The sequence below is a fragment of the Callionymus lyra genome, chromosome 16 (genome assembly GCF_982586985.1).
Source record: "Callionymus lyra chromosome 16, fCalLyr1.hap1.1, whole genome shotgun sequence".
Classification (NCBI taxonomy): Eukaryota; Metazoa; Chordata; class Actinopteri; order Syngnathiformes; family Callionymidae; genus Callionymus; species Callionymus lyra.
This window is the reverse complement of record NC_141833.1, coordinates 15466083-15490756: the sequence shown is the minus strand read 5'-3', so window position 1 is coordinate 15490756 and position 24674 is coordinate 15466083. Positions and strand designations below refer to the sequence as shown.

The following is a 24674-nucleotide window of genomic DNA, read 5'->3' as shown; positions in this document are numbered from 1 at the left end:
AGACCTCATTGTATCCTCGGTTAGAGCAAAAACACCTGATGAGCAGGTCAGAGAACTGAAGCCAGGTCAAAGTGAAGTTTTTCTGCCACATCAGACAGGAAGCTTCCAACAATCAAACAGGAAGTGACCAGCAAAGGCAGGGTGTCAAATAAACCAGCGGAACAAACACAGTTGAATACGCGGTTGGACAGCCGGACCTCGGCAATCGACCAACCGTTTACAAGCAAACAGCCAGAATAGAGTCGGACACACCGGCCTCAGACTGAGCAACAACACACTTCTCCTTCTGAAAATCACTCTGAGGTCAGCGGCAGCCTGTCTGAGAAATTATAAAGTTAGTGGACGCGTCACCAGTGTGGTGGGCGGAGCATCTAACGGCAGAGTTTTGTTCCTCATAATCCAGATTTTCCACTGACCCAACATGTCTCCCCTCGCCTTGCGATACAGAGGAGCTCCGCCGCTCCTGGACAGCGAGGGAGGGGGGGGGGGTCGTCTCAGCCTTCGGGGAAGGGGGAGAGGTCACAGTGCCGCCCCAGTCTCCACCCATTCCTTAATCTGCTGTCTGAATCGGAGCTTCGTCAAGAACCTCGAGTGTTCCTCGGTTTCTCTTGGTGGTTTTGTAGACATCTGGAACCAATGCGCCGGATACGCTGCAGGCTCAGTGCGGCGGGTTCATGGATGTGTGGCCGCGCTGCTGCTTCAGCTTCTGCTGCAACAGTAGCTGCTCCAGAGCCGAGGGTCCGGGCTGCATCATGGAGCTGGACCAGATGGACTGCAGGGAGGACGGAAGTGTTAGCGCCTCGCTCCCGGAGCAGAAAGATCAGATGTTTTTGTTTTTTTTTAAAGAATTGAATCATTCATTTAGTAATAAGTAAGTTAGTAAGTAATTACTATTTGTACAGAACCTTTCACAGACCAGGGTCACAAAAGCACCTTTACAACAAAACAATACTCGTTTAAAAATACAAACAAATTTAAAACCTACAGAAGGTCAAGACAACACAGTGAGAAACAGAGCAGCGCCAAGTTAATCAGAAAAAGCTGCCTAAATAAAAGATCTTAAGATGATTCTTGAAGGAGTCCGTAGACTCCATCAAAGGGAGCTCAGAAGTGAAAATATAGCTTCTACTGCCCCCAGACAATAACAAAAGAGATACATGATCGTGTTCTTCTACGTTGTCCCATGAATATCTGCGCATCACATGATTGACTAAAAGTTAAATTAAGTTTTTAAATTTAATTTAGAAAATGTATTTTGGAATTATTACAATTCAGAACGTTAAGATATTTAAAAACGGAAAAAAAACACTGAGCTACATAAAAGTTAATAAAAAATATATAATTTTTAAAATGTGAAATGTTAAACTGAACCAATTAAATATTCTGATTCTGAAACTGTCTTACTTTCTGTAGAGGACCAACCTTCAGGCTGTCCAGCAGCACAGACGGTGACTCCTCCATCGGCGACTCTTGGCTGGTCCAGGAGTTCCCGGGGGGTCCCGTCTGATGCCAGTTGGAGTCTGAAGTTGTGGAGGGAGCAGGCAGGTAGTCCAGTCCGAACCCTCCACCTACACCGACAACTGCGACGCACAGACAGACAGGCGTAAGTTAAGGTTGAGGTCTTTGCAAGCACATGGGGCTGTGTATTTGCACATAACATATATTGTGATACTGTAGTAAAAAGGATATATGTGTAGTATTGTCGAGTACTTGACTCTGGTGTTGCAGACTTTGACTCTTGACGAAGTCGTAACTGATTTCATTTGTTTTGAAACCAAAATCTGTCCTAACATCAGCTTTAAGAGCTGCTGGAGTCGACAGTCCCCTCTTGTCCTCAGTACTTTCCGGGATGTGGCAGGATTTCCTTGATCTTTTAGCTGTGGGGGACATAAAGACTGCTGCCATCTAGCGGCCGAAAGTTTATTTGCAAAAATGAACTAGGGTCCTTAATATTTGCATGCTAATTAGAAAATCTTATTTAATCAAACACTGTGTAAAAATATAAACCATTTAAAAATGTAAAGGTCAATAAGTGTTTTTACCTTTAAATAAGGTTGTGGGAAAATAACAAATTGCACAATTTAAGTTTATATATATTAAAGTGTATGAATATTTTCCTTACACCCCTAAAACCAACTCACCGTTCTTTTCCCCCTTCCAGCGGTCCATGTGTCGCCTGTCACGGCTGTCTGGGGTCCCGATGGGACCAAAGTTGGAGAAGGGAGAAGCTCCGTGGTTGTGCGTCGGCGGGGAGGACGGCAGGCTGCTGGGGTTGGAAGAGTGCGGGGACTGGCTGGCAGGGGTGGAGTGATCTACAAAACAACATTCAGTCACGATGGTCCAACACATGGAGTTAAGGGGGGTGGGGTTGTTTACCTGAGCTGGCAGGGAGGGAGGGGGACCACGGCGTCCCCTCAAACAGAGAGTACAACAACGGCTCCTGGTGCATCATCGAAGCGTCTGGTTTGGAATTGGAGCCGAGATTCTTCCCGTATGGACTGAAGATGCTGTTCTGGTACTCCTGGACAGACCGAGGAACAGGTTCTGAGCGGGAAGTGCGACAGGTCTCATGTGGGGATGGGGGTACTCACCTGGAGTGGGAAGCCGGAGAGCGACAGGAGGGAAGGTGGTTGACCGATAACGTCAGAACTCTCCATCCTGGGCTGAGGCTGCAGCTGCAAACAGAGACATGGACTCAGGAACCTACGTCAACAAAGATTTCATCTAGAAACACCCTGCTGATTCTAGTCAGGTTGAGGTGGTCTGAGGGACCGTTGGAGGGGAGGGGGGGGCTGATAGGGTCAGCGGGTGAAGAGAGTTACATACAAACATGGTGGGTCCAGAAGAGGAACTGAGAGGAGCGGTCAAGCCCTGGAAGAAGTCAGGAGGTTTAGAAAAAGCTAACTCCTCCTCCTCCTCAAAGTTTGCCAGAGTTTTTAACAGGTCAGGAGGCAGAAGAGGCGAAGACTTGGAGTCCTGCTGAGACAGGAGGGGGGAGGAGGAGACGACAGAGAAGAAACAGAGTGAAAGGGGAGGAGCGTGAGGAGAAGGGAGGGAGGGGGGAAAAGGAGGAAAGTTGAGTTGAAACATCTTCCCTCTGATGAGACTCTGTGAGGGGAGATGTGAGGAGTAAGAAGAGGGAGGTGTGGGAGGGTGAGGGACATGCCCCCCCCAATAGGAGACTGGTGTGGCAGGTGTTTAGAGGCATGTCAGTGCCATCAATATTTATTGGTTGAATTCAACGTTATAAATGTTGAAATGATTTTAGCATTTCATTTATTTGTTGAAAATTGAATTCAATTGATCTGTCACGTGATCATCATACACTGAAAGTTCGATTAAGTAACCATTTTTTTTATTGAATTCAAAAGACTACAAATAAAAAAATATTAAATTTATAAAATTAATTTGTAAATAATTAGAATTAGAATATCAAACTCTGTTTAAAAAAAACGTCATTCATTATATGTATATATTAAAATAAGAAATTCAACCATTCAATATTCGATTCACTTAGGTGAGCTATCTCAGATCACATGATCACGACAGGAGGAGACATCTGTACCTCAAATGTTCCTCCTCGTGGTCCCGGGGCAGAGTCCTGGTCAGGGCCCAGGTTACTCTGCGGGGGTCTCTTCATCCGCTCGTTCATCCTGCTCATCCTGGGCTCCCAGTAGAACTCCTGCATCTTCATGTCGGGGAACTTCATCTTCTTGTCCACACCTGCCAGCGGAGGCGGCAGCTGGTGCTCGAACAGCTTGAGAGGCTCCTGAGACGGCATGTAGAAGTTATGCTGCTGCTTCATCTGCAATGACCCCATCTTCTGCAGCGTGGCCGGTCCCGGGCCCCACAGCTGCTGCTCCTGCATGAACTACACACGAGGACACAGCATGAGAGACGGGGCAGGCGAGAGAGCGAGAGGGTAGAACCAACCTGCTGCAGGGGGTGAGGTGGACTCTTGGCGAGACCCACAGGTTTGGTGGGAGACTGCTGTAGCTGCTGAGAGGACGGTTGGCCTTGACCCATGGACCCAGGTAAATGGACTTGGTTCATGGGCCCTGGTCCATGGTCCTGGTTTATTGACATGGGGTTAATGGAGCCAGAACCCTGGCCTGGCCCAGAAGGTCTCTGTTGACTGTAGGGAGTGTGGGACTGGTTTCCAGATGGTGCCGGGCTCCCAGCCTGACTGTGGACCGCCTGCTGGAGGAAAGGTCCGGAGACACCGGGGGTGAAGGTAAAGCCAGGATTCACCTGCAGCCCTGGGAATGCCACGGGAGGAGGGATGACATACGCAGAGGGAGGGAAACCTGCTGGCACACACACACACACACACACACACACCTCAAATTAAGGACGTACTTTCTGTGCGAGTGAAAGAGAGAAAGTGTGTTTGTGTGTGATAGAGAGAGATTGTGTGTGTGTGAACAAGATAAAGTGTGTGAGGGTGAGAGAGAGTGTGCGTGTGTGTGAGCGAGAAAGAGAGAGAAAGTGTGTGTGTGTGAGTGAGATAGAAAGAGAGAAAGTGTGTGTGTGAGAGAGAGAAAGTTTGAGTGTATGTGTGAGAGAAAGTGTGTGTGTGTGTGCGTGAGAAAGCGTGTGTGTGTGTGAGTGAGAAAGCGTGTGTGTGTGTGTGAGTGAGAAAGCGTGTGTGTGAGTGAGAAAGCGTGTGTGAGTGAGAAAGAGAGAAAGTGTGTGTGTGTGTGTGTGTGTGAGTGAGTGAGAAAGCGTGTGTGTGAGTGAGAAAGAAAGTGTGTGTGTGTGTGTGCGTGTGTGAGTGAGAAACCGTGTGTGTGTGAGTGAGAAAGCGTGTGTTTGTGTGTGTGTGAGTGAGAAAGCGCGTGAGTGAGAAAGCGTGTGTGAGTGAGAAAGCGTGTCTGTGTGTGTTTGAGGGAGAAAGTGTTTGTGTGTGTGAGGAAGAAAGTGTTTGTGTGTGTGAGGGAGAAAGCGTGTGTGTGTGTGTCAGTGAGAAAGCGTGTCTGTGTGTGTTTGAGGGAGAAAGTGTTTGTGTGTGTGAGGGAGAAAGCGTGTGTGTGTGTGAGTGAGAAAGCGTGTCTGTGTGTGTTTGAGGGAGAAAGTGTTTGTGCGTGTGAGGTAGAAAGTGTGTGTGCGTGTGAGTGTGTACCAGGTCTGCTGGGCAGAGGTGGGAAGGCTCCAGGATGGTGGATGGGGATGAACTGAGATGTGGTCTGGGTCGGGGTAGTGGGGGTCTTCTTGGCCTCAGACACGGGCGTCCTCCTAGACTCCAGCTGTGACTTGGTCTGACAAAAAAAAAAAGACCCATCCATGTTGTGGACCATCCAGGAAACAAACTAACCACTGATCTACCTGCTTGCTCACATCAGGGACTTTCTCCTGGACACTCTTCTTGGGCTCACTCTTTCTCTTGCCGTCCTTCTTCACCTCCACTCTTCCCGTCAAGCCATTGCCTTTGCCGAGCTCCGGGCGCTCCTTGAAGAGATCCTTCGGCTGCTGGCTCCGCGTGAGTTCCAGAGGTTTGATATTTTCCTTGAATGTGACGACGGGCCGGTCGCCGCCGTCGGACCAGCTCTGGGTCTTGCCCACGGAAAGCACCGACTTCAGGCCGCCGTTCATGCCGTTGTCGGACAGCTGCTCGCCATTGGACGAATCCTGCAGCACTGGCACCTCCTGCGGCTCCTCGATAGCCTGCTCAGGAATGTCTGTGATGAAGACATGCAGGCCGTCCTCGCCAACATGACACCGGATCAACCTGGAAAGACACAAGCCTTCAGCAATGGAGTCCCTGAAAAAGCTTTGTCACTAGGTGGTGCTCCTGAGGCGAGGGTGCTCAATAGAGGCATCTATTAAAGGCAACTAATGTGTTTATTTGAGTTTTTCTTAAATAGATCTTGGACCTCTATTGTACTCATCAGTATGTGTCCGTTTATAAAAAACCCTCTTTTCATTGAAATCTTTACATTGGATAATACACTTAAGCCGCTCCAACTGAAAACACTTGGTTTTTCTGGAGATAAAATCTTGTTTACCATAACCACACCCACTCTTCAGTGATTTTGTTGTATAAACAAAGCGGGCGTGATTACAGCATGCTGGAGGAGGAGAGAACTTTATAAAGTAATACATTGAAAACATTGTCATGGTGAGGGATTTCTATTATTATCATTCATAACCATTCATTTTATCAGCAAAATGTTGCTTATACTGTGAAAGTAATAATACCTTCTTGGTTGACAACCAGGTGTAAAATCCATACACACGGTACAAAATACTCGCCTTTCTTTCTCGGTCTCACATTTAAAATACTTGTTAAAAAACTTTAATAAAAAGTTCTCAAAAATTCTACATTCAAATTTTGTGAAATTCTATTATTGTAAATCTTAAACATTTTCTTTTTTGGGGGGCAACAATCTAATGCTAATTTTGTTATTAAAAATGCATAGATATGGCAAATTATCGAATCATTTTTTATTAAATGTAAGATTTCAAATGAAAGCTGATGCACTGCTCATAATTTGAAAGCCGGAAGTTTATTTCCTCCTTCTGAACGGCTTGCTGTAAAGTGTGACTCATAACAGGAGGAACTGTTACATCGACAGCTGTATGATGTTATTAAGTTACACTGACTTCATGGACTGTCGTCTCTATCTGTGCGAGTAGTGGCTCTGTAATCAAAGATGGACTCGTCTTATGCCGTTTCCGATTGGTTAATATTACATAGGTCCTTCCGTGATTGGCTAGATTTAGGCAAAAAAGACAAACGTGTATTATCGTAAAAGCATTGAATGGATGAATACAAGCATGAGAACTGTCAAGTGTGGCGTGTGTTGTGAGAAAACAAATGTTTTAGTGGTTTCATACAGAAATTAAAATACGTTTTTTTAAATACAATTTCAGCTTGAAAAATTGCAAAATGCCGCTAAATAGCTGATATCTGGAATCCCTGCTCAATTAACATTTAAATATTCATTCCATTTGAAAGGAACAATTAAAATCTGCCAGATGACCCTTGGAGGACCAGAACTCACCCGGGCTGATTGTCGGCCACCCACTTCCCAAGACTGACCAGTCTCTGATGCCGATGGACGGGTGGGACGTCCAGCTCGGCCAGCAGGCTCTGGTGTCCCTTTGTGAAGTCGAGAGGCCTGCAGAGTGGAGGTGAAGTGGACGTAGTAAACAACATACCAGATTGCGTATTCAGGACTTGGGTTAGTACCTGAGAGAAGGTCGCAGCGCGAGGAATCCCTGCAGCTCAAACTCCTCAGGCAGTGGTGTCACTGTTGAATCATGAGAGACGTCCGTGAACTTGAACCAGCACTTCGATCAAGGCTGAGTTACAATCAGAGTTAAGTCTCACCTGAGGAGTTAGACTCTTGAAGGTCTCGGACCTGGAAGTGGTTGAGGACAGAGACCAGCCAGGGCCAGATACTGTGACACAGAGAGAACGTCAGTCCTATGTTTGGGTTCTCAAAGGTTAGAGAGAGGGACGCGTGGACTCACTGCTGGTTCTGGTCCACGGCAGCTTCCTGGAAAACGATGGGTCTCAGCCTGAGCCAGTCCAGGGACACCTTGATGGCAGGGAGAGGACACTCGGCTGTTTCGTCCTCGCCGTGTTTTGTGTTAAGCAGAACACGTGTGCACATGATTCCCAGGAAAGCCACTGAGGGGACAGAAAGTGATGTCTTACACACACTCGAGAGAACTTGGCAGGTGAGTGTGTGTCGTACTGAAGAGTCCCAGCAACTGGGAGCAGCTGGTCAGCTGGTCTTCACTCAGCTGCTGCTCGCTGTTGTCTAGGGTCCAGTCTCTCAGGTGATGCAGCTGGAACAGGTTGATGACGGTGATGTGGACCAGCTGCTGGGAGGTGAAGGTTCTCTGGAGGATCAGCCTCTGCACACACAGAACGAGCTGGTGACCATAGTCCTGGGATGAAACAAAAACACACTCACCTGGAAGTGCTCCTCCAGTCGCTCTCTCAGGGGCTCCAGCTTTTCGACACTTTTGCTGAGATAAACGTGACCGTGGAACTTAATGAAGGCCTTGATGAACTCGGACACAGTCCACTTGATCTTCACCTCGTCCCGACTGCAACACACACACAAATTAAGAGCGTTATATCATCTGCATCAGGGGTCTCAAACTCAACTGGCCGAGCATTTATTTCTGAATATATCTAGGTCATATTTTATTTATATTCTGTGGTTTAATGCTCAAGGATTTTTGTTGGTTTCACTGTGAATTGTTGACATTTTTGCCTTATAGTTCACGTTATTTTTATATTACAATTCTGTTCAACCTTAACTATGTGTTTAAAGATTTATAAATGATAAAGAAAATAATTAGAGGACTTGTGTTCTGACCCATAGACCCACATTTTTTTGGCCCACAGGCAGCGAATTTGAGACCCCTCATCTGTATACATAAGCATAAGCAAACTCAGTTCAGGCTTGTTGAAAATCGTTTAGAAAGACCATTTAAGATGAGTCTCCCTCTTGTGACCGCCATCATCTAACACTAGGAAATAACATACACATGTCCTGGCAATGATGAAACTTATAGCTAAATATTATGAATAAATATTTTCCATTTTGATCAACAATTAAAGGTATAATGATCTAAACACAGCTATTTCGGGGGTCACAGTACCAACATCTAATCTATCTCCTACACATAGATAATTGCTTAAAGATCTTCTTTTTGTGGAAAAGACTTTTTTGGTTCAATTAAAGAAGCAAAATAGTAGGATTGCAATGGTTTTGTGCACTCAAGTCATTGAAAATATGTATATATACATACATGTGTGTGTATAGGTGTATATTTATTTTGGCATATTTTCTAAAAAAAATGTATTATTTATATTCAGAAACGTGCCATGGGGGTGAGGGAGGGATTGATATTTTTGTTTTTTTCTTACTTTAGAGGAATCACATAATTGTATTACATGTTCTTTTTTCTACTGTACATCCTGCATAAAACCAATAAAAAAGATATTAAAAAAGAAAGCAAAAAACCTCTCCAGTGCTTTGCTCAGAGCTTTCTGCAGGTTGGTGGACGCTGCTGGGAAGGGAAACTTGACAGCAATACTGCGGCAATAGTAGAAGATGGTGGTCAGGTGGTCTCCCTTCGATGAGGCCAAGATGGCCAGCTGATTGTAAGGTTGACCTACAATCACACACACAAATTAAAGTAACTGAACTGGCAGTTCTTGATAGTTGGGAGACTCACCATTAGAGGGCACCAGCTGAGCAGCGTGCCGGTAGTACGACTCCGCCTGGCTTGTCTGGTTGCGATAACGAGCTGCAGCACACACATGTGATCAGTGTATGCGTGTGTGAAAACACTTGTTTGAGTGTTTGTCTCACCGATATCACCCAGGTGGACGAGGCAGTGCTGGCAGATGTAGGAGCAGGAGCTGGGTTGTGGGGTGACGATGGCACCACCGCTCTTCTGTCTGTCACTGATGATGCCCAGCTGTGTGGACTTGACCCGGCAGGGCAGGTTCACATTGAAGACGGTGCAGAGCTCCTGCAGCAGCTGCACACACGTAAAACACACCTCATCGTTAATTCTCAGGGTATTTTAGTGATAATTCATTATCTGGACTGGGTCACTTTTATCACCTGGGTGTAGAAGCCGCTGGCCGCCTCCAGGAACAGCGATAGGTTCGCCTGGACCTCGCTGCGATTGGGGTTGGCGCGGTTCTTGGCTTGGCTCTGCAGAGTTGTAATCTGGTTCTTGAAAGCGTGGTTCCACCTGCAGGACAGCAACACCACACGTCACTTAGACAATACCTCCGGTGTGTCGAGCAATGTGGTTGAAGAGTTTCTTACAGGTCCTGTTCCACCTTCTTGTCCAGAGCGTACTCCAGGTCTGTGACCAACATCTTCTGGTAGAGATCCTGCAGGGCCTGCCGGGACGTCCACACCTCTGCTGCACCCAACTTTGAATCTAATGGCAAAAAAACATCACTAACCGTGGCGGGATAGACTCCCCATGTGTGTATAAGTGTATACATGTGTGCATCTCACCCGTCATGTCAGCCTTCAGGGCCTCTGCCTGGCTGCTCGAAAAAGAGAGATACACAAATTTAGTAAAACAACAACCACGTAGAACAGGGAAGCCCAAACTTGTGTTTTTGTTTTTGTGTCTCCTTTTTTGTGGACATGTAGAACTTAACACAGGGCCAACAAAGGGTTTCTCTTAGAAAGACATGATTGTCCAGTCACATAGTTCTGGATTCATGTCTCATTATGTGTATTTCACAAGCTAGTGTAGTCGTATAAGTGTATTGATGGAACAGTAATCATTAGCTAACTGTCCACACCAAACTGCTAACTGTAATGATTAAAAACCCAGAACCAGAGTTACCCAGCTGAGACTGGAGTGACCCAAAACCAGAACAGGGAGACAGAAATAAAGGTGATCAAATTATTTCTAAACTACCAGCTAAAAAACTGACAGACTGAATTTTTTTAACCAAAAGTAGAAATTAAAAAATAATTTCGGGCATTTTCGTTGAAGGTGAAGCAACGCGAAAGACAGGTCAACTTGCTGTTACGAATGGAATATTCTTTCACCCTCGACTCTTTCTTTAGTTCATGCAAGTTCACCTTCTCCGAAGCGGCCATCTCTCATAATACCAGCCTTTGAATGTATAACAAATGTGTGTTGTGCCACATGTTTATGCTTTAAACGAGAGATTCTTAATGTTCAATTCATAGTGGATGATAGTGTGTTTTAATATATCAACTAAATGGGTTGTTAACCCCAAATGCTTGTTTTGAACCCACAGAAGTCCAGTCGACTCCTTCCAGAACACACCATTCGAATAGTATGTTCATTCAGAATCTGGATCCATTAGATCATATTGTGCCCAAGTTCGATCCCGTCCACTCACCAGGTCTTCACAAAACACTGACGACACTCAAAAGGCAAGAATAATGTAAACAGGGAACGTCGACGAGTTGTTGACTTCTGGAATTTACGGATCAGACGAACCAACTGTCAGAATGACGTCCACTCTCATGCTAGGCTAACTAGCAAACATTGACCCTAGTCAAGAGCTACCACTGACAAATGTCGCATAAATCGACCAGGACATTTGGTGTTTGGAGAACCAGGGGATGTTGTACCACTGGCTACTATTTTCGTTTGACTTGTTGTTGCTAATGTTGATACGTGACGCTTGTTAGCAGCAGTTAGCTTTAGCCGCTAGCAGCCAAACAAAACACTACGGCTATACGAGACAGGCTCGTTCTGTGGTCTTCACCGGACTACTGGGGCAGTAGTTAGACTTTTCTTGAACAAACGTACCGTAAATAGTGGGCACAGAGGTTCATGCTGTCCGGTCCTAAGTCCTTCAGACAACGTCTGGACCTGGAGCTAGCGCTTCTCCCGCCGCCATGTTGTTCCTGTCTGACCCGAGCTCGGGCGACACTCGGGTTTTTTCGTGAATGTCGCTCAAATCTGAACTTCCTTCGACAAAGAACTTGTCAGGCTGGTACCTCGCGCCCCTGTGGTGGCCTCTTGAGGGTTTACAAAGACATATCACATAAAAGTCGTGCTGCGGAAACGGGTCCGTCATTAATCACAAAACATTGCGTTTTTTAAACATTAAAGTCATCGATCTTTGATGTTGACATCTGACTCGTCATGTGAGGATCAGAGAAGGTGAAGACACTGGACATGTTCGTGTATTGAAGTATATCAGCGCCATAATAACATCCATTCATGTTCTAACGCTTATTCCCTTAAGTGGGTCGCGAAGCTTCTTCGGGCAAGTGGCGAGGGACACCCTGAAAAGGACGCCAGTCTGTCGCAGGTCACACAAAGACATACAACCAGCCACACACACACTCATACCAATGGACAATTTCTCCAAGTTCCCAATAAACTTTTGTATGTTTTTGGATTGTGGGAGGAAACCGGAGTGCCCAGAGTAAACCAAAACAACCAGGGGGAGAACTCCACACAAAAACATTTCAAATGTTGCAACTTTGCATTTCTCTGAAAGTTTAATGTGTTTTTATTGAATCATTAAATGGAATCATTTGTATATATTAAAAAGTTGAATATGTTTGTTTTTTTTATTTAAATGTGTTTGAATATTTTCTAACTTTATTATTTTTTATCGATATAGTTTGATATTCTAAATCCAATAATTAAATCGTCGTTTTTAAAAGGCTACGAAACGAAAATATTGAAATGTATCTTTGAATGTTAGAATTAGAATATCAAACTCCATGTCTGAATAATATTATTGATTTTGAATTAAGTTCAATTTTTGAATATTATATTGGCGCCGCAAATTTCCACTTCACCTCGAAAAAAATCTGTTTTGTTTTTACAAAATCGCTGTTTTGTTCTCACATCACTGGCAAAAAGGCTTTTTTTTAAATTCACCTTTCAAAATTATTTCTATTTAACATTAGATTATTTAATGAAAAAGATTAAACCTTTCATCAATTTTGTAATAACAATGTTATATTCAACCATTAAATACATTCATTTAATAAAGTCTATCTAATCTTATCTAATCTAATCAATATTCAGATGACGCTGACGCACTTTCGCGTTCGTGAATCATCGGCTAGTGTTCGTGAATCTCCGCCGATCTTCGTCGATCTCCGACTCATTCCGGCCCTGCAGCAGCAGCATCCTCCCCTGTCCCTCCAGAGTACACTCAGAGCTGCGGCTGCTGCCACAACAGAATCGCACGGAACCGGGACCAGGAAAGAAAAAACCATGACCGAGAACAAAACCCACGTCATCCTGCTGTCCTGCGGCAGCTTTAACCCGATCACAAAAGGACACATCCACATGTTCGGTAAGTGGTTCTGCTGGGCGGTGATCGTGGGTGTGTCGAGGTTCGCTCTCGTCACTGTCCTGGTTCTGAACCCAATATCTGATACTCCTTATTGTGTGTTCGGTTCGTACACGTGAGATGGCGATGTGTCGTAGCAAAAAACCCCGCGCGGGCCTCGTTCGTGTGACGCAGGCGATAAAGGGGTAAACCGGTTCTGGTACCACAGATGTTACTTGACGTCCGGTGATGAGCAACGTGTACACTTCTTCACACTCATCAGCATGTTCGGAACCACGCTCGTCCACCACGTGAGCCAACATTAAAACATCCTCAGAACCAAACATCCGAACCTCAAAGTAAACATTCTCAATACATTGAAACAGCGCCGTCTAGTGGTGGTCACGACAAATAAATATGGAACATCTTGAGCTCCAAACTGGACCGGTCCTACGCAGGGTAATACTCTGACCCGTGTGTTCCAGAAAAAGCTCGGGAGTACTTGAACAAGACCGGACGCTTCATCGTGATCGGAGGAATCATCTCTCCGGTGCACGACTCTTATGGCAAACCCGTGAGTGCTGGAGTGACCCAGTTTTACCCGGTGCTGCTCACTGACTCTTCTCTGTGTGTGTGACAACAGGGGCTCGTGCCCAGCAGACACCGTCTCACCATGTGTCAGCTGGCGGTCCAGTCCTCTGACTGGATCAGGTAGGACATTCCGAACCAGATCATGGGTCCCAAGACCCGACACTGACTCACTCAGGCGTCTCTCCACTCTGCTGGTTCTGAACATGTCTTGTGGCGCAGGGTGGACCCGTGGGAGTGTTACCAGGACACCTGGCAGACCACCTGCAGCGTGCTGGAGCACCATCGTGACCTGATGAAGGTGAGTCTCACCTGTGGAAGGTTCTAAAGTGTCTGATTGGCGATTTGTCTCCAGAGAGTGACCGGATGCATCCTGTCGAACGTCAGCACGCCGTCGAACACGCCGTCCTCGACTCCTGTGATTGGCCAGCCGCAGAACCAAGCTCCACCCACCTACCGCAACCACAACATCAACCACAAGCCAACAGCCAGTAAGTTATGATGAAGACGATGATGAAGATGAAGATGACCGGGATATAGATGATGATGATGATGAAGATGATATCTTTAATGAAGATGATGATGATGAAGAAGAAAATAATGATGAAGATTATATAGTTGATGAAGATAATGATAATGATGACGATGATGGTAAAGTTTATGGTAAAGTTGATAAAGATGATGAAGTTGATAAAGATGATGATGAAGATGCGACTGATCATCCACTTGATGATTATACTGATGATGAAGATGGTTATATGGTGATGACGGTGATTATTGTGAATGACGAGGATAATAACAATTTTGATGATGATAATGGAGATGATGATAAAGTTGTTGAAGATAATTTTGAGGACGATGAAGATAATAATGATGATGATGATGAAGATGTTTATAATGATGATGATACCGATTATGATGACAATGGTAATGAAGATGACGATGTTAATAAAGATGATGACAAAGTCGATTAAGATAAAGTTGATGAAGATGATGGTGAAGACGATGAAGATAATGATGATGATGATGACGATGATGATACTGATTATGATGACAAGGGTAATAAAGATGATGACAAAGTCGATTAAGATAAAGTTGATGGAGATGATGGTGAAGACGATGAAGATAATGATGATGATGACGATGATGATACTGATTATGATGACAATGGTAATAAAGATGACGATAATAATAAAGATGATGACAAAGTCGATGATAACAAAGTCGATGAAGATGATGATGATGATGAAGATGGTTATAATGATGACGATGATGATACTGATTATGATGATGATTTTAATGAAATGATGATAAAGATGATAACAAAGTCCATATAGATAAAGAAGATGATGTTGATGAGGAAGATAATGTCGATGAAGATAATGGTGAAGGTGATGAAGATAAAGTTAATGAAGATGATGGTGAAGATGATAATGATGATGATGATGATAATGAAGATAAAGTTAATGAAGATGATGGTGAAGATGATAATGATGATGATGATGATGATGAAGATAAAGTTAATGAAGATGATGGTGAAGATGATAATGATGATGATGATGATGAAGATAATGGTGATGAAGATAAAGTTAATGAAGATGACGGTGAAGATGATAATGATGATGATGAAGATAATGGTGATGAAGATAAAGTTAATGAAGATGATGGTGAAGATGATGATGATGATGATGATGATGATGATGACCATCCCTGCAGTCAAACTGTTGAGCAAGGTCTCGGAGAGTTTGGGGAACGTCTGCTGTCTTCGCCCTCACGTCGATCGCTTCACATTCCTCGGTGAGTCGTGCACGAAAAAAAAATGATGTCACGCATCCGATGTCATCATGCCGTGTTTGCTCCACGCCAGACGAGAACGCCAACCTGGGCCCGGCAATGAGGTACGAGGAGATCGGTGAGTGACGACGCGGCATCCCAGACTCCCACTTCCTGTTCTCTCTCCCCTCCTTCCTGTCTGAGTGTGTCTCTCTGTAGAGCTGCGGATCCTGCTGCTGTGCGGCAGCGACCTGCTGGAGTCCTTCTGCATCCCGGGACTGTGGAAGGACAGTGATGTAAGCACCCCTGTGACCCCCCCCCCCTGACCTTTACGAACATCAACGTTGATGTTCCGCCCTCTGCTCCTCCATGTTTGTCCTCTCCTCCCATATGGAAGTATATTTATATACCCATACCAGGCTTCATAATGCTTTTGTATGTATGACTCATGATGACGTGCCGTCCATACATGCTCTTTATGAAACAGACATTATAAAAAAATACAAATTAGTTAAAATTCATCTGTAAACTGAAAAGAAGATTTAATTAAAAGCAGAAAACAGTTTTGATAAAAAGAGTATGGAAGTATATCAGTGCCATGAGAATGTTGAATGGTTGCATTTTTTTCAAATGTTGAAGCTTTGAATTAAGTTTTATTAATATGTTGTTTTTTATTCATTTACCTATTTTTTTCATAAATCAACTCAACCATTTCTACATGAAAAGGTTGATTTTATTTTCAATAATTACATTTTTATTTAGAATTGAACATTTTTAAAATGAACTTCCAATTATAATAATTTGTAGCCTTTTTAAATTCAATATAAAAATGTTGGTATAATCAAGTAGCTCGGTATTATTTTGCTATAGTTTGGTGTCATTTTTTTTAAATTTAAAAGGCTGCAAATTGAAAAAATATTTAATTTAGAAAACATATCTATTGGAATTAGAAAATAAAACTATGTTTAAAAAAACAGTCACACAAAATATTAAAATCTATTAATTCAATGAATAAAAACTACAAATTCAGCCTTTCAATTATTAAAAATAAAATAATAAAATGCTTAAAAAAGTCCCAACGTTTGAATGATCACATTCAACCATGGATAATCAGATGGCCTGGACCGGGTGGACCCGTCAGGACCATGATCTGACACCGCTCTCTGCAGATGGAGGTGATCGTGGGGGACTTTGGGATGGTGGTGGTTCCTCGTGACGGAGCCGACACCGAGAGGATCATGAATCACTCGTCGGTCCTGCGCAAACATAAGGTGAGACTCGCTGGCTTGAACACCACCGCCCGACGATAACCCGTTCGTCCTCCAGGAGAACATCATCGTGGTGAAGGAGGACGTCAACCACCCCATGTCCACAGTCAGCTCCACCAAGAGCAGGTGCTGTCCCTCTCCCACCCGTAGACCTCCTCAATCATTGACACCTCCTACTCTCCTTCCTACCCCCACAGGTTGGCGTTGCAGCACGGCGATGGCCATGTGGTGGACTACCTGAGTCAACCGGTCATCGACTACGTCCTGCAGAGTCAGCTGTACATTAACGCCTCGGGTTAAAGGACGGCAAGAGTCCAGAGACCCTCGGGGGTGCTGCAGGAGGGGTGGGAATGACCCCCCCACCATGTTCATGTTCATGTGTTGAACCTGTCTGTGTCATGTGACCTTCACGTCCAAGGGAGGTCGATTGTCGGACTTCCTGTCAGAATAGATGTTGCAGGGTCACCTGAGCAGACCCCCTACTTTACACCCCCCAACACAAAATGCGATTTCGGCGCCTGACGTGATGTGAAGCTTCTGATCCAACATGGCCGCCAAACTGCTTCGCTCCATACCCAGTCCAGGTGACCTCCCTCGCCCCATCGTTAATCCTTCTGTCAGGAAGTCTGACTGACACGTCTGCACTAAGACCACCCCCCCCCCCCTCACAACCTTCAACTGCTGTCATGGGCTGATGTAGACACATGACAAGTGTGACAACGCCGTCTGGTGGCTGCTCCGTGTAGTTGCATGAGTATTTAGATGATCCAGCATGAAAGTATCTGTTGAATTATAGCTGTCGTGTTTGTAGGAACAATACACAATGTTTATTACCCAAAAATCCTCTCTGTGTGTTGTTGATTATGCTCAGTCTTTGTAAGGGTGTAAGAAAATATACATTCAATTAAATGTCGTGATTTTTTAAATATGATACCTTTTCAATATTTAACAAATTTCTTTATTGACAATAAATTCACGTCCACGTCAGTCATTACGTCCTCTATATTTAAGGAACAGTGAAATCATGCAGCTATTAATATTCCAGCAGAGGTTTAGACATATTTTACTTTCAAAACAAATGAAATCAGTTACGACTTCGTCAAGAATCATGTGGTCTGTAAATCCTGCAACACCAGAGTCAAGTACTCGACAATACTACACATATATCCTTGTTCTTACAATATCGTAATGAATCGCAACATATCTTATTATCAAATTCTTGCCAATCACATCCCTCATAAAAGGATTTTACACATTAAAGTTTTATTATTTAATCAAGTCAGCAGCACTACTGTTGTAAACAACTATGCTAAACTTTAAAGTATAGTAGAGGTAAAAGAGGGTGCTAAGCTAGCAGCTCTGCAGATGGAAACAGTGAAGCTAAGTTAACAACATTTTAAAACAGTTTATTCTTGGTTGACATGTGGACAAATATAAAGTTAAAAAAAGATACATCGTGCAAATATAAATAAAATATTGAAGTCAACTGGTTAGACAGACAGCAGGCTCAGTTATACCATACATGTTGTATGTAGTTAAGTACAAAGGGTTGTCCTCACGCTACCTCAATGGGCGGACTGTTATAGCATCCACCAGGAATTGTCTTCAGGATCTCCTGCAGATTTACGATGTCTCCAAGGATGGTTCTGATGTCCTTGTCGATGGTATTGAGCCGGCGGAGATGGGCTTCCTCCTGATCCTCCATGTCCTTCAACTGTGGCCTCAGGCTTCCGTTCACATCCTTCTTTGCATTTGCGACGGCTTCTTCCAGCCTCTTCAGGTCAGCATCATCCACTGTGCCGGGCTGGTCTGGTGAGAAAAAAGAACCATCACACCGTCAGACCTGTTGAAGCAAAAGCACGAGCTACTGCTATCTCACTGATGTTCGCGAGCAGACGATTGATGTCCTCCAGTGTTCCTCGGACTGCGTCTCGGGTACGCCGGGCATTTTCAGAAGCTTCACTTGCGTTATCTGAGGCCTGAAAACAAACCATGATGTCAAATCTTGTTCAAGTTTTAGAGGCCTCAAGTGTGTTTGGGTCTCACCTCCTGAGCATCCTCTTCCTTCCTCCTGGCGTCCACCAGCTCAGCACTAAGACCTGCTGCAGTGCGACCCGCTCGGTCCTTCAGATCCTTGGCTTCCTTGTGCAGTTTGGCAGCTTCGTTCTTGAGGCCGGTGTGAGGCTGCAACGATCTGGTGGTTCCCTGAAGACAAACCAGGGAGTCAGTGCTGCAGCTACATTGCCCAACACAGCAGCTTCTCACCTCCACATCATTGACCAGGCCCTCCAGTTGGTTGATGTTGCGCAAAGCTGTGTTCAAGCCGTCCCTAACGCCTTGCATCTGTGGCCGCAGAGCATCGTTGTCCCCGGCAGCTTTCTGGATTGTGGATTCGATGACAGGTAAACGTTTGATCGCGTCCTCTGCCCGAACCTTGCTCGCGTCGATCTGCTGGTCAAAGCCTGAGGACGAGTCGGAGAAGGTTACGTGGGAGTCTCGAGCAATGGTACATTTTTTGCACCACGGGCCGGTTAAATGTAGACATCATTTCCACAGACTGTCCATCAATATGTGGCAGATAAAAACAAAATAGCAAGATCAGCAAAAATAATTTAATTTAAGTGCATAAAAAAAGAAGGGAATTGTTTTTTATAGAAGCATCTCATTTTTGTGTTTTAACAGATCTGAATAGAGGGAATTATTTTATATTTGGGATGCATTTTTTTAATTTGTGAATGATGAGCATGATAAAAATGTTTGTATTAACATGAATATGTTTATTTTTTATCTTGGTGTTAAACTGATAGTTAAATGATAATTAAATTAGAGATTTAGAGTAACTAAATAACCCTCTTCATAAAAACTTTTAAATGCCAGCTTTACCTCCCAGATGGTAATAATCAATTCACGATCAATATTATGATCGGCCTGGTGGTTGGGGATCACTGGTCTAGAGGACTGTTGGACCATTGTTGTTGCCATTACTCACCTCGCACAGTGTCCAAGACATCATTCAACTCTTTGTCACGACCCTTGATACGCTGCAACGCCTCCTCCGTCTGAGAGTCTGCATCCTTGACTCTGTCTACAAGGCCGCCTAACTTCTGCAGGAAAACAACAATCTGTTGTTGAAGGAGAAACCCTCTGTGTGAAGCTTACAGTCAGTACCTGCTTCACAGTTCCCACTTTGTCCATCACGTTTCCAGCATTGGCAATGTCCTGCTGCGCCTGGTCCTGTAGCGTCTCGTACCCAGAGATTGTGTCGTCCACCACCTTCTTCACCTGCTTTAGTCTGCTTACAGTTGAGTCCATCTCTCCCTGACAGAACAGAACAATTAAACCTCTCTCTAACACTTGTCTATTATTGACCAGCAGCAGCAGGAGGTTTAACCTTGGGGGGTTCAGGGATTTCCTTCTCCAGACGGCGGACCTCATTTATGATTCCAGCAGCAACCTTGCTCTCATCCCGGGCCTCGCCACTCTGACGCACTGCCTGGTTCTCCAGATTCTTCACATGTGCTGCCGTCTGGTCGTACCTGCAAGCATGTAACATGAGTGCGACCGAAAATTTGGAACATACTTGGTGACTTTAAAACTCACGCAGTCTTCAAGTTTGTGATCAACTCTTTCACTTTGTCCTCCCGCGGCATGAGAGTCTTGACAATATCAAGGCTCTTCTTGGAATCTTTTAGAGCTTCATCCGCCTTACGTTCGGCTGCCGCTGCTGTGCTAAGATGTCTGCAGGAGGGTCAAAGAGTGAATTTGTTGCATGTCTGAAATCATTATTACTGGGCAACATACTTGTCTGCAAGGTCCTTGGCTTCCTTCACCAGCGGTGTCAGCTGGTTAGGGGTCACAGGAGCGTCACCGCTTGGAAGCTCCTAGTAAAGAACAGGGATCAGTCACCAGATGGTAAACGTGTGTTCAGGAGTGTGTCCCTCACAGCTGAACGCAGCTTCCTCTTGGCGTCCTCCAGCTGTTGTTTCAGGTTGCCCATCAGGGTCTGCAGATTATTCGCTGTTGTCTGGTATGTTTTTTGTTGCTGTTTGATTCCTGTCGCTGCGTCAACCACCTTCTGGACGACCTTGTCCTCAGACAGACGGAGTTGGCCGGTCGAAGCCACACTTTTTTGTAGCCGCTTCTCCAACTCTAATAACATCACATGGTTATTCACACCGATATACATAATGTTTATTGTGACCGCATGCTTGACTAAGGTGGAACCTGTGACTTCTCTACCCTACATAGGAATGAGTATAGTCCATTAAGGTATTGAGGCAAGCCCGAAAAGCCACTGTATCTGATAAAAGCTATGTGATACCCACCGCAGCTGAGGACCATCAACATGTTGAAATTAAGGTCCGGCCCAACAGTGGGTCCAGAGCCAACCCTGCTTCAGAGTGGTTCAGGATCGGTCAAAGGAATCTGTTGGGCTTTGACCTCAATCTCAACAGACCTGCATGTATGCACATAAGGGGGCTAGTTTGCTGTCACTCTAACCTGATAGGTCATCAGTGGTGTCCCGAAGATCATCCATCAGGAACTCGAGTGCTCTGAGTGCAGCTTCTACCTCTGAGGTATCCAGGGGCTTGGGTGTCTCACCAGCCTTGGGAACAAGGTTCTGGAGCTCCTTCAGCTTGGATGCCGCGGCCGCCATCTAGGTTGAGAGATCACAGTTGGGTTCCAGTAAATTAGTCAGACTGAAGAGTAATTGCTCACCTTGGCTTTGACCGCATTAAAGCAGTTGGGACAGTTGGACTGCTGACACTTCAGACCCTGGAATCCGACCCGGCACTCACAGCGGCCAGTCTTGTCACACTGGCCATGATCCGAACCCTGGACGTCGCAGTTGCATGCTGAAAAACACGGTCAAGATTTACTAGACGTTTACCAGCATTAGTCCGCTAGTCTGGCGTTCTTGAGAACTCACGTTTGCAGGGCTCAGCAGCCCGGCTGTGGAAGAACCCTGGCAGACACACGTCACACTTGGCCCCCATGGTGTTGTTAAGACACTTGAGACATTCACCGCTTTGGCGGTCGCAACTTCCTGCAATCCTGACATCAATATGGCCATTACACTGACAGGATCTGCATGGAGCCCCACCAAATGGCCGACCATAGAATCCCTCCTGACACTCATCACAGTTAGCCCCTGAAGACACAAGGACCAAATGAGAACCCACAACAAACTCACTACTGCTTTACACATACCTGTAGTTCCTGCCGGACAGACTTGACAGACGGGAGTCAGAGATCCGACTGGCAGTGAGCAGGACTCCCCAGTGGGACAAGGACACTTAACACAGACGCCTGGTCTCCACGGGTCCCTGTAGAAACCTTGTGAGCAGAGGAGCGCTCCAGGGGTCTCGTCAGCAGAGTAGCAGTCTCCAGTCTGAGGGTCACAGCTGCCTCCTCTGCAGTCGCATGGAGCGCAGATGCTGAAGGCTCCTTGCACTGGGGTCACACGTCTGAAACCTGCTGCACATTGTTCACAGAAGTCCCCCATATATCCAGTAGGACAGCTGCAAATCTTCACCCAGGGAGCAGGCGTTCCGTAACCGCGTTTAGCAGACATCAGATTGACATCGTCCAGGTAGCCCCGTCCTGCAGCACAAAGATTTTCCTCTAATATCACTGATCTAGATATCTTGACCAGACAAGATCTCTGATGAACAATTCTGTTCTTAAGAAGCTGGGACCAGAAACCAGTTGTGAGGTTCAATATAACTCACCGTGCTCCCCAAAAGTAGCTCGTATCTTGATGGCAGTGAGGTTCAACAATAAAGTCTGGAACTGAACTGAAGAAAGTCTAGGATGCCACCTGCTGTGTGGGTGTTCATCCAGCCTAGAAGGAAAACAGTTCAGAATCCCAGAAAACACCAGAATCAGAACTGATACACAGCAGAAACATTTTTCTCACCTAAAGTTGTAGATAAATTTTGTTCCACAAGGAGCGATCTGCCGCATTTCACCCAATGAAGCAGAGACCCGAAGACCAGAACCTTCCAAGACCACATCATCAGCAAGAGGGCTTCGGACAATACGGTCCAAACGCAGGGCGAAAGTTAAGTTTTGACCGTAACTACGTATCTGGTTCCCGAGGTAAGGAGCTGTGAAGAGAGACACTCGAATGAAGTAGATGCGAGACTGATCACCTGGAAATCAAGTTTCAGATAACGCATGGAACTAAATGGAGTCCATAATATCCTGTAGACTTAAGGAAGAAAAGTCACTTTTGAAATACCTTTTATCATGTGGCAAAACACCTTAAGGCATCCAGAGCCTACAGTGGTGTGATTTGATTCAGGTTTGTTCTCTTACCTGGTGCGTACAGATAGATGGGCCGGCTGTTCTTTGAGACCACCTCCACGTCTTTGTGTTTTGGCGACCAGCGGAGGTCTACATTCGCCGGTGTCTCTCCGTCTGCCTTGGCTGCCTTCCAGCCCTCCGCACCTGGAAGCAGACCCTCAGTCTATGTGCCTCACTGACAAATGTTGTTGCTACCTTACCTCCGCTGAAGGTGGAGCTGATGTTGTGGATGGAGAATCCAGATTCCACGACACATTGGTCAGTGTGACCATGACAGAAACAGCCGGTACTCCCAGACTCCTCTCTGCTCACACGTCTGCAGACCATAGCGTGTCATTCACAGCGGGCCAATCTTTCTGACCGAGCAGCTACATACCTTCTGGTACAGCCATCGGGTCCAATGGGACCATCTGAGCAGCGGTCGCACTTCTGTCCAATAAATCCGTCCCGGCAGGTGCAGCGCCCCCTTGTGTCACACGTGGTAGTGATTGATCCTGTAAAGAGACAGTTGACGTGATCTCATCCCACCCTTGGACCCATCCTGTATCCTATATAAAAGTGAGGTACCATCCTTCTCAACAACATTCTCAGCAATGGTGATTCAAAATCCACTTGAACAGCTCCCATGGTGCTTTACCGCCCAGCCAACAAATCAAACCGGTCAACCACTACAGTATAACATAACATTGTAGGTCGCTGCAAGTAAGTAAGTTAGTAAATTTATGATGAACGCACAAACTGTCTAAATGGCCTTGAAGAAGGCATTATTTTTCTCAACGTATCAAAATAAGGTTAAGTAAGGGTTTCTGCTGGTGCTGGTTTCCTGCAACTGGACCTGGATCCATATGTTTCTCTTACCTCTGGGGTCGCAGCGGCACGGCCGGCAGCTCAGCTCTGCCCCCTGGATGTAGAAACCAACTTTGCAGCGCTCACAACGCCGACCCTCCGAGTTCCCCTTGCAGTCGACACAGAACAGCCCATGCTTGTCCCGCGCGCACACCCGGGACCTGCCACTGCACTCACAGCCAAATGAAGCTGCAGAGACAAGAAGATAGTGAGTGACGTTGCCTTTCATCGGCTGTTATAAACAAGAGTCTCCGCACACCCCGGGTCAATTACGGAGGTCAGGGGTGAAAGGTCGTACTCATGTGAGTCCATCCTATGCTACCTCCTCCAGCAGGACTCTAGAACAGATCAGTGATAGAGACAAGGTTAAGATTAAGACTCACCATCATAGTTGTTGGTCGTCACAACAACACTGACGACAGCCAACAGTACACAGAGCGAAGTCCAGCCGACAGCCATGTTTGTTGTCCAGCGACGTCCTCGTCCACGAGCTCTGAAGAAAGAACTTCTTCAAGCGATGAGAGCGAGAGTTTATAGGTCTGTGGTGTTGCAGGTCTGAACGTGCCTACTCAGAGACACACACTGAATCACACACACCACACATACTGAGTCAAACACACCCATCCACGTTTTTTTTATCAGGAACACTGACCCCCATCAGAGTCCACTAGGTCAGTTCAGGTGACCAAGACCTCACAACCTGTTGGCTTTGTCAGTCAGGACTTCAAAACCACTTTTACTCTACACAACTTTTGTTTCCCCAACTGTGTCTTTCCTCAATGTCTGACTTAAACCTGCAGTCACACACACACACACACACATGACTCCTGCTGAGGAACGCTAAAACCCTATCCTGAGGCTATCAGACACACCTTGGAGACTAACACACACACACACACACATTCAAGACACACCCTATACACTCACACACAGTCACACACTCCAGTCATAACCTGCCTCAGGGACAAACACACACACACACACAGACACACCCAGTCGATGTCAGCGATGAGCTTGAACTTGCGATTCGACACTTCCTGTCTTCCTATGTCTTCAAAACAGTGCCTCTCCTGATTTGGCATCGTGACATCGAAGGTGTCACAAAGGTCTTC

At 45.5% G+C, this 24674-nt stretch overlaps 3 protein-coding genes across 10 annotated transcripts; 1 reads left to right on the top strand and 2 right to left on the bottom strand.

Moving 5' to 3' along the window:
* Positions 1-5: 5 nt before the first annotated feature.
* smg7 (SMG7 nonsense mediated mRNA decay factor) lies at positions 6-11462 on the bottom strand. Of its 8 annotated transcripts, none has more exons than XM_087811489.1 (23): positions 11290-11462; positions 10005-10036; positions 9807-9924; positions 9597-9729; positions 9339-9510; positions 9202-9273; positions 8988-9138; positions 7926-8061; positions 7704-7866; positions 7477-7636; positions 7334-7404; positions 7193-7253; positions 7005-7121; positions 5338-5728; positions 5123-5258; positions 3934-4310; positions 3566-3871; positions 2827-2979; positions 2592-2675; positions 2377-2521; positions 2142-2312; positions 1405-1580; positions 6-772 (listed from the first exon to the last, which is right to left on the bottom strand). In XM_087811489.1, exons 1-23 carry the CDS (start codon positions 11313-11315, stop codon positions 659-661), a joined length of 3465 nt encoding a protein of 1154 aa, XP_087667615.1. In that variant the 5' UTR covers positions 11316-11462; the 3' UTR covers positions 6-658. The 8 variants fall into 8 exon arrangements, with proteins under 8 accessions (XP_087667615.1, XP_087667612.1, XP_087667614.1 ...); XM_087811486.1 differs by having other exon boundaries at positions 7-772; positions 5326-5728; positions 11290-11458; XM_087811488.1 differs by having other exon boundaries at positions 7-772; positions 2827-2976; positions 5326-5728; positions 11290-11457.
* A 1138-nt stretch (positions 11463-12600) lies between these two features.
* On the top strand, positions 12601-17248 carry nmnat2 (nicotinamide nucleotide adenylyltransferase 2). The gene is made up of 11 exons (XM_087810981.1): positions 12601-12802; positions 13264-13352; positions 13422-13489; positions 13589-13667; positions 13722-13857; positions 15083-15163; positions 15234-15278; positions 15359-15435; positions 16309-16410; positions 16466-16533; positions 16605-17248. The coding sequence occupies exons 1-11, from the start codon at positions 12721-12723 to the stop codon at positions 16705-16707; spliced, it is 930 nt and encodes a 309-aa protein (XP_087667107.1). The 5' UTR covers positions 12601-12720; the 3' UTR covers positions 16708-17248.
* Positions 17249-17342: 94 nt separating this feature from the next.
* lamc2 (laminin, gamma 2) lies at positions 17343-24140 on the bottom strand. Its single transcript, XM_087810980.1, has 21 exons — positions 23946-24140; positions 23575-23751; positions 23093-23210; positions 22917-23032; positions 22729-22860; positions 22328-22517; positions 22140-22252; positions 21619-22011; positions 21338-21559; positions 21127-21263; positions 20908-21064; positions 20351-20556; positions 20209-20288; positions 20008-20145; positions 19799-19943; positions 19576-19725; positions 19397-19511; positions 18673-18869; positions 18454-18612; positions 18287-18386; positions 17343-18216 (listed from the first exon to the last, which is right to left on the bottom strand). The coding sequence occupies exons 1-21, from the start codon at positions 24019-24021 to the stop codon at positions 17963-17965; spliced, it is 3375 nt and encodes a 1124-aa protein (XP_087667106.1). The 5' UTR covers positions 24022-24140; the 3' UTR covers positions 17343-17962.
* Between the last annotated feature and the right edge of the window lie 534 nt (positions 24141-24674).

Coding starts and splice junctions, on each gene's coding strand:
- smg7 (XM_087811486.1), bottom strand. CDS start 11,315: ATGAACCTCTGTGCCCACTATTTACG. Junction 10,037..11,289: donor CTCTGTGCCCACTATTTACG/GTACGTTTGTTC, acceptor TTTTTCGAGCAG/CCAGGCAGAGGCCCTGAAGG. Junction 9,730..9,806: donor AAGAAGGTGGAACAGGACCT/GTAAGAAACTCT, acceptor GCTGTCCTGCAG/GTGGAACCACGCTTTCAAGA.
- nmnat2 (XM_087810981.1), top strand. CDS start 12,721: ATGACCGAGAACAAAACCCACGTCATCCTGCTGTCCTGCGGCAGCTTT. Junction 13,490..13,588: donor CAGTCCTCTGACTGGATCAG/GTAGGACATTCC, acceptor CTTGTGGCGCAG/GGTGGACCCGTGGGAGTGTT. Junction 16,534..16,604: donor GTCAGCTCCACCAAGAGCAG/GTGCTGTCCCTC, acceptor CTACCCCCACAG/GTTGGCGTTGCAGCACGGCG.
- lamc2 (XM_087810980.1), bottom strand. CDS start 24,021: ATGGCTGTCGGCTGGACTTCGCTCTGTGTACTGTTGGCTGTCGTCAGT. Junction 23,752..23,945: donor GACGACCAACAACTATGATG/GTGAGTCTTAAT, acceptor TTGTCTCTGCAG/CTTCATTTGGCTGTGAGTGC. Junction 21,264..21,337: donor GGCTGCTGAGCCCTGCAAAC/GTGAGTTCTCAA, acceptor CGTGTTTTTCAG/CATGCAACTGCGACGTCCAG.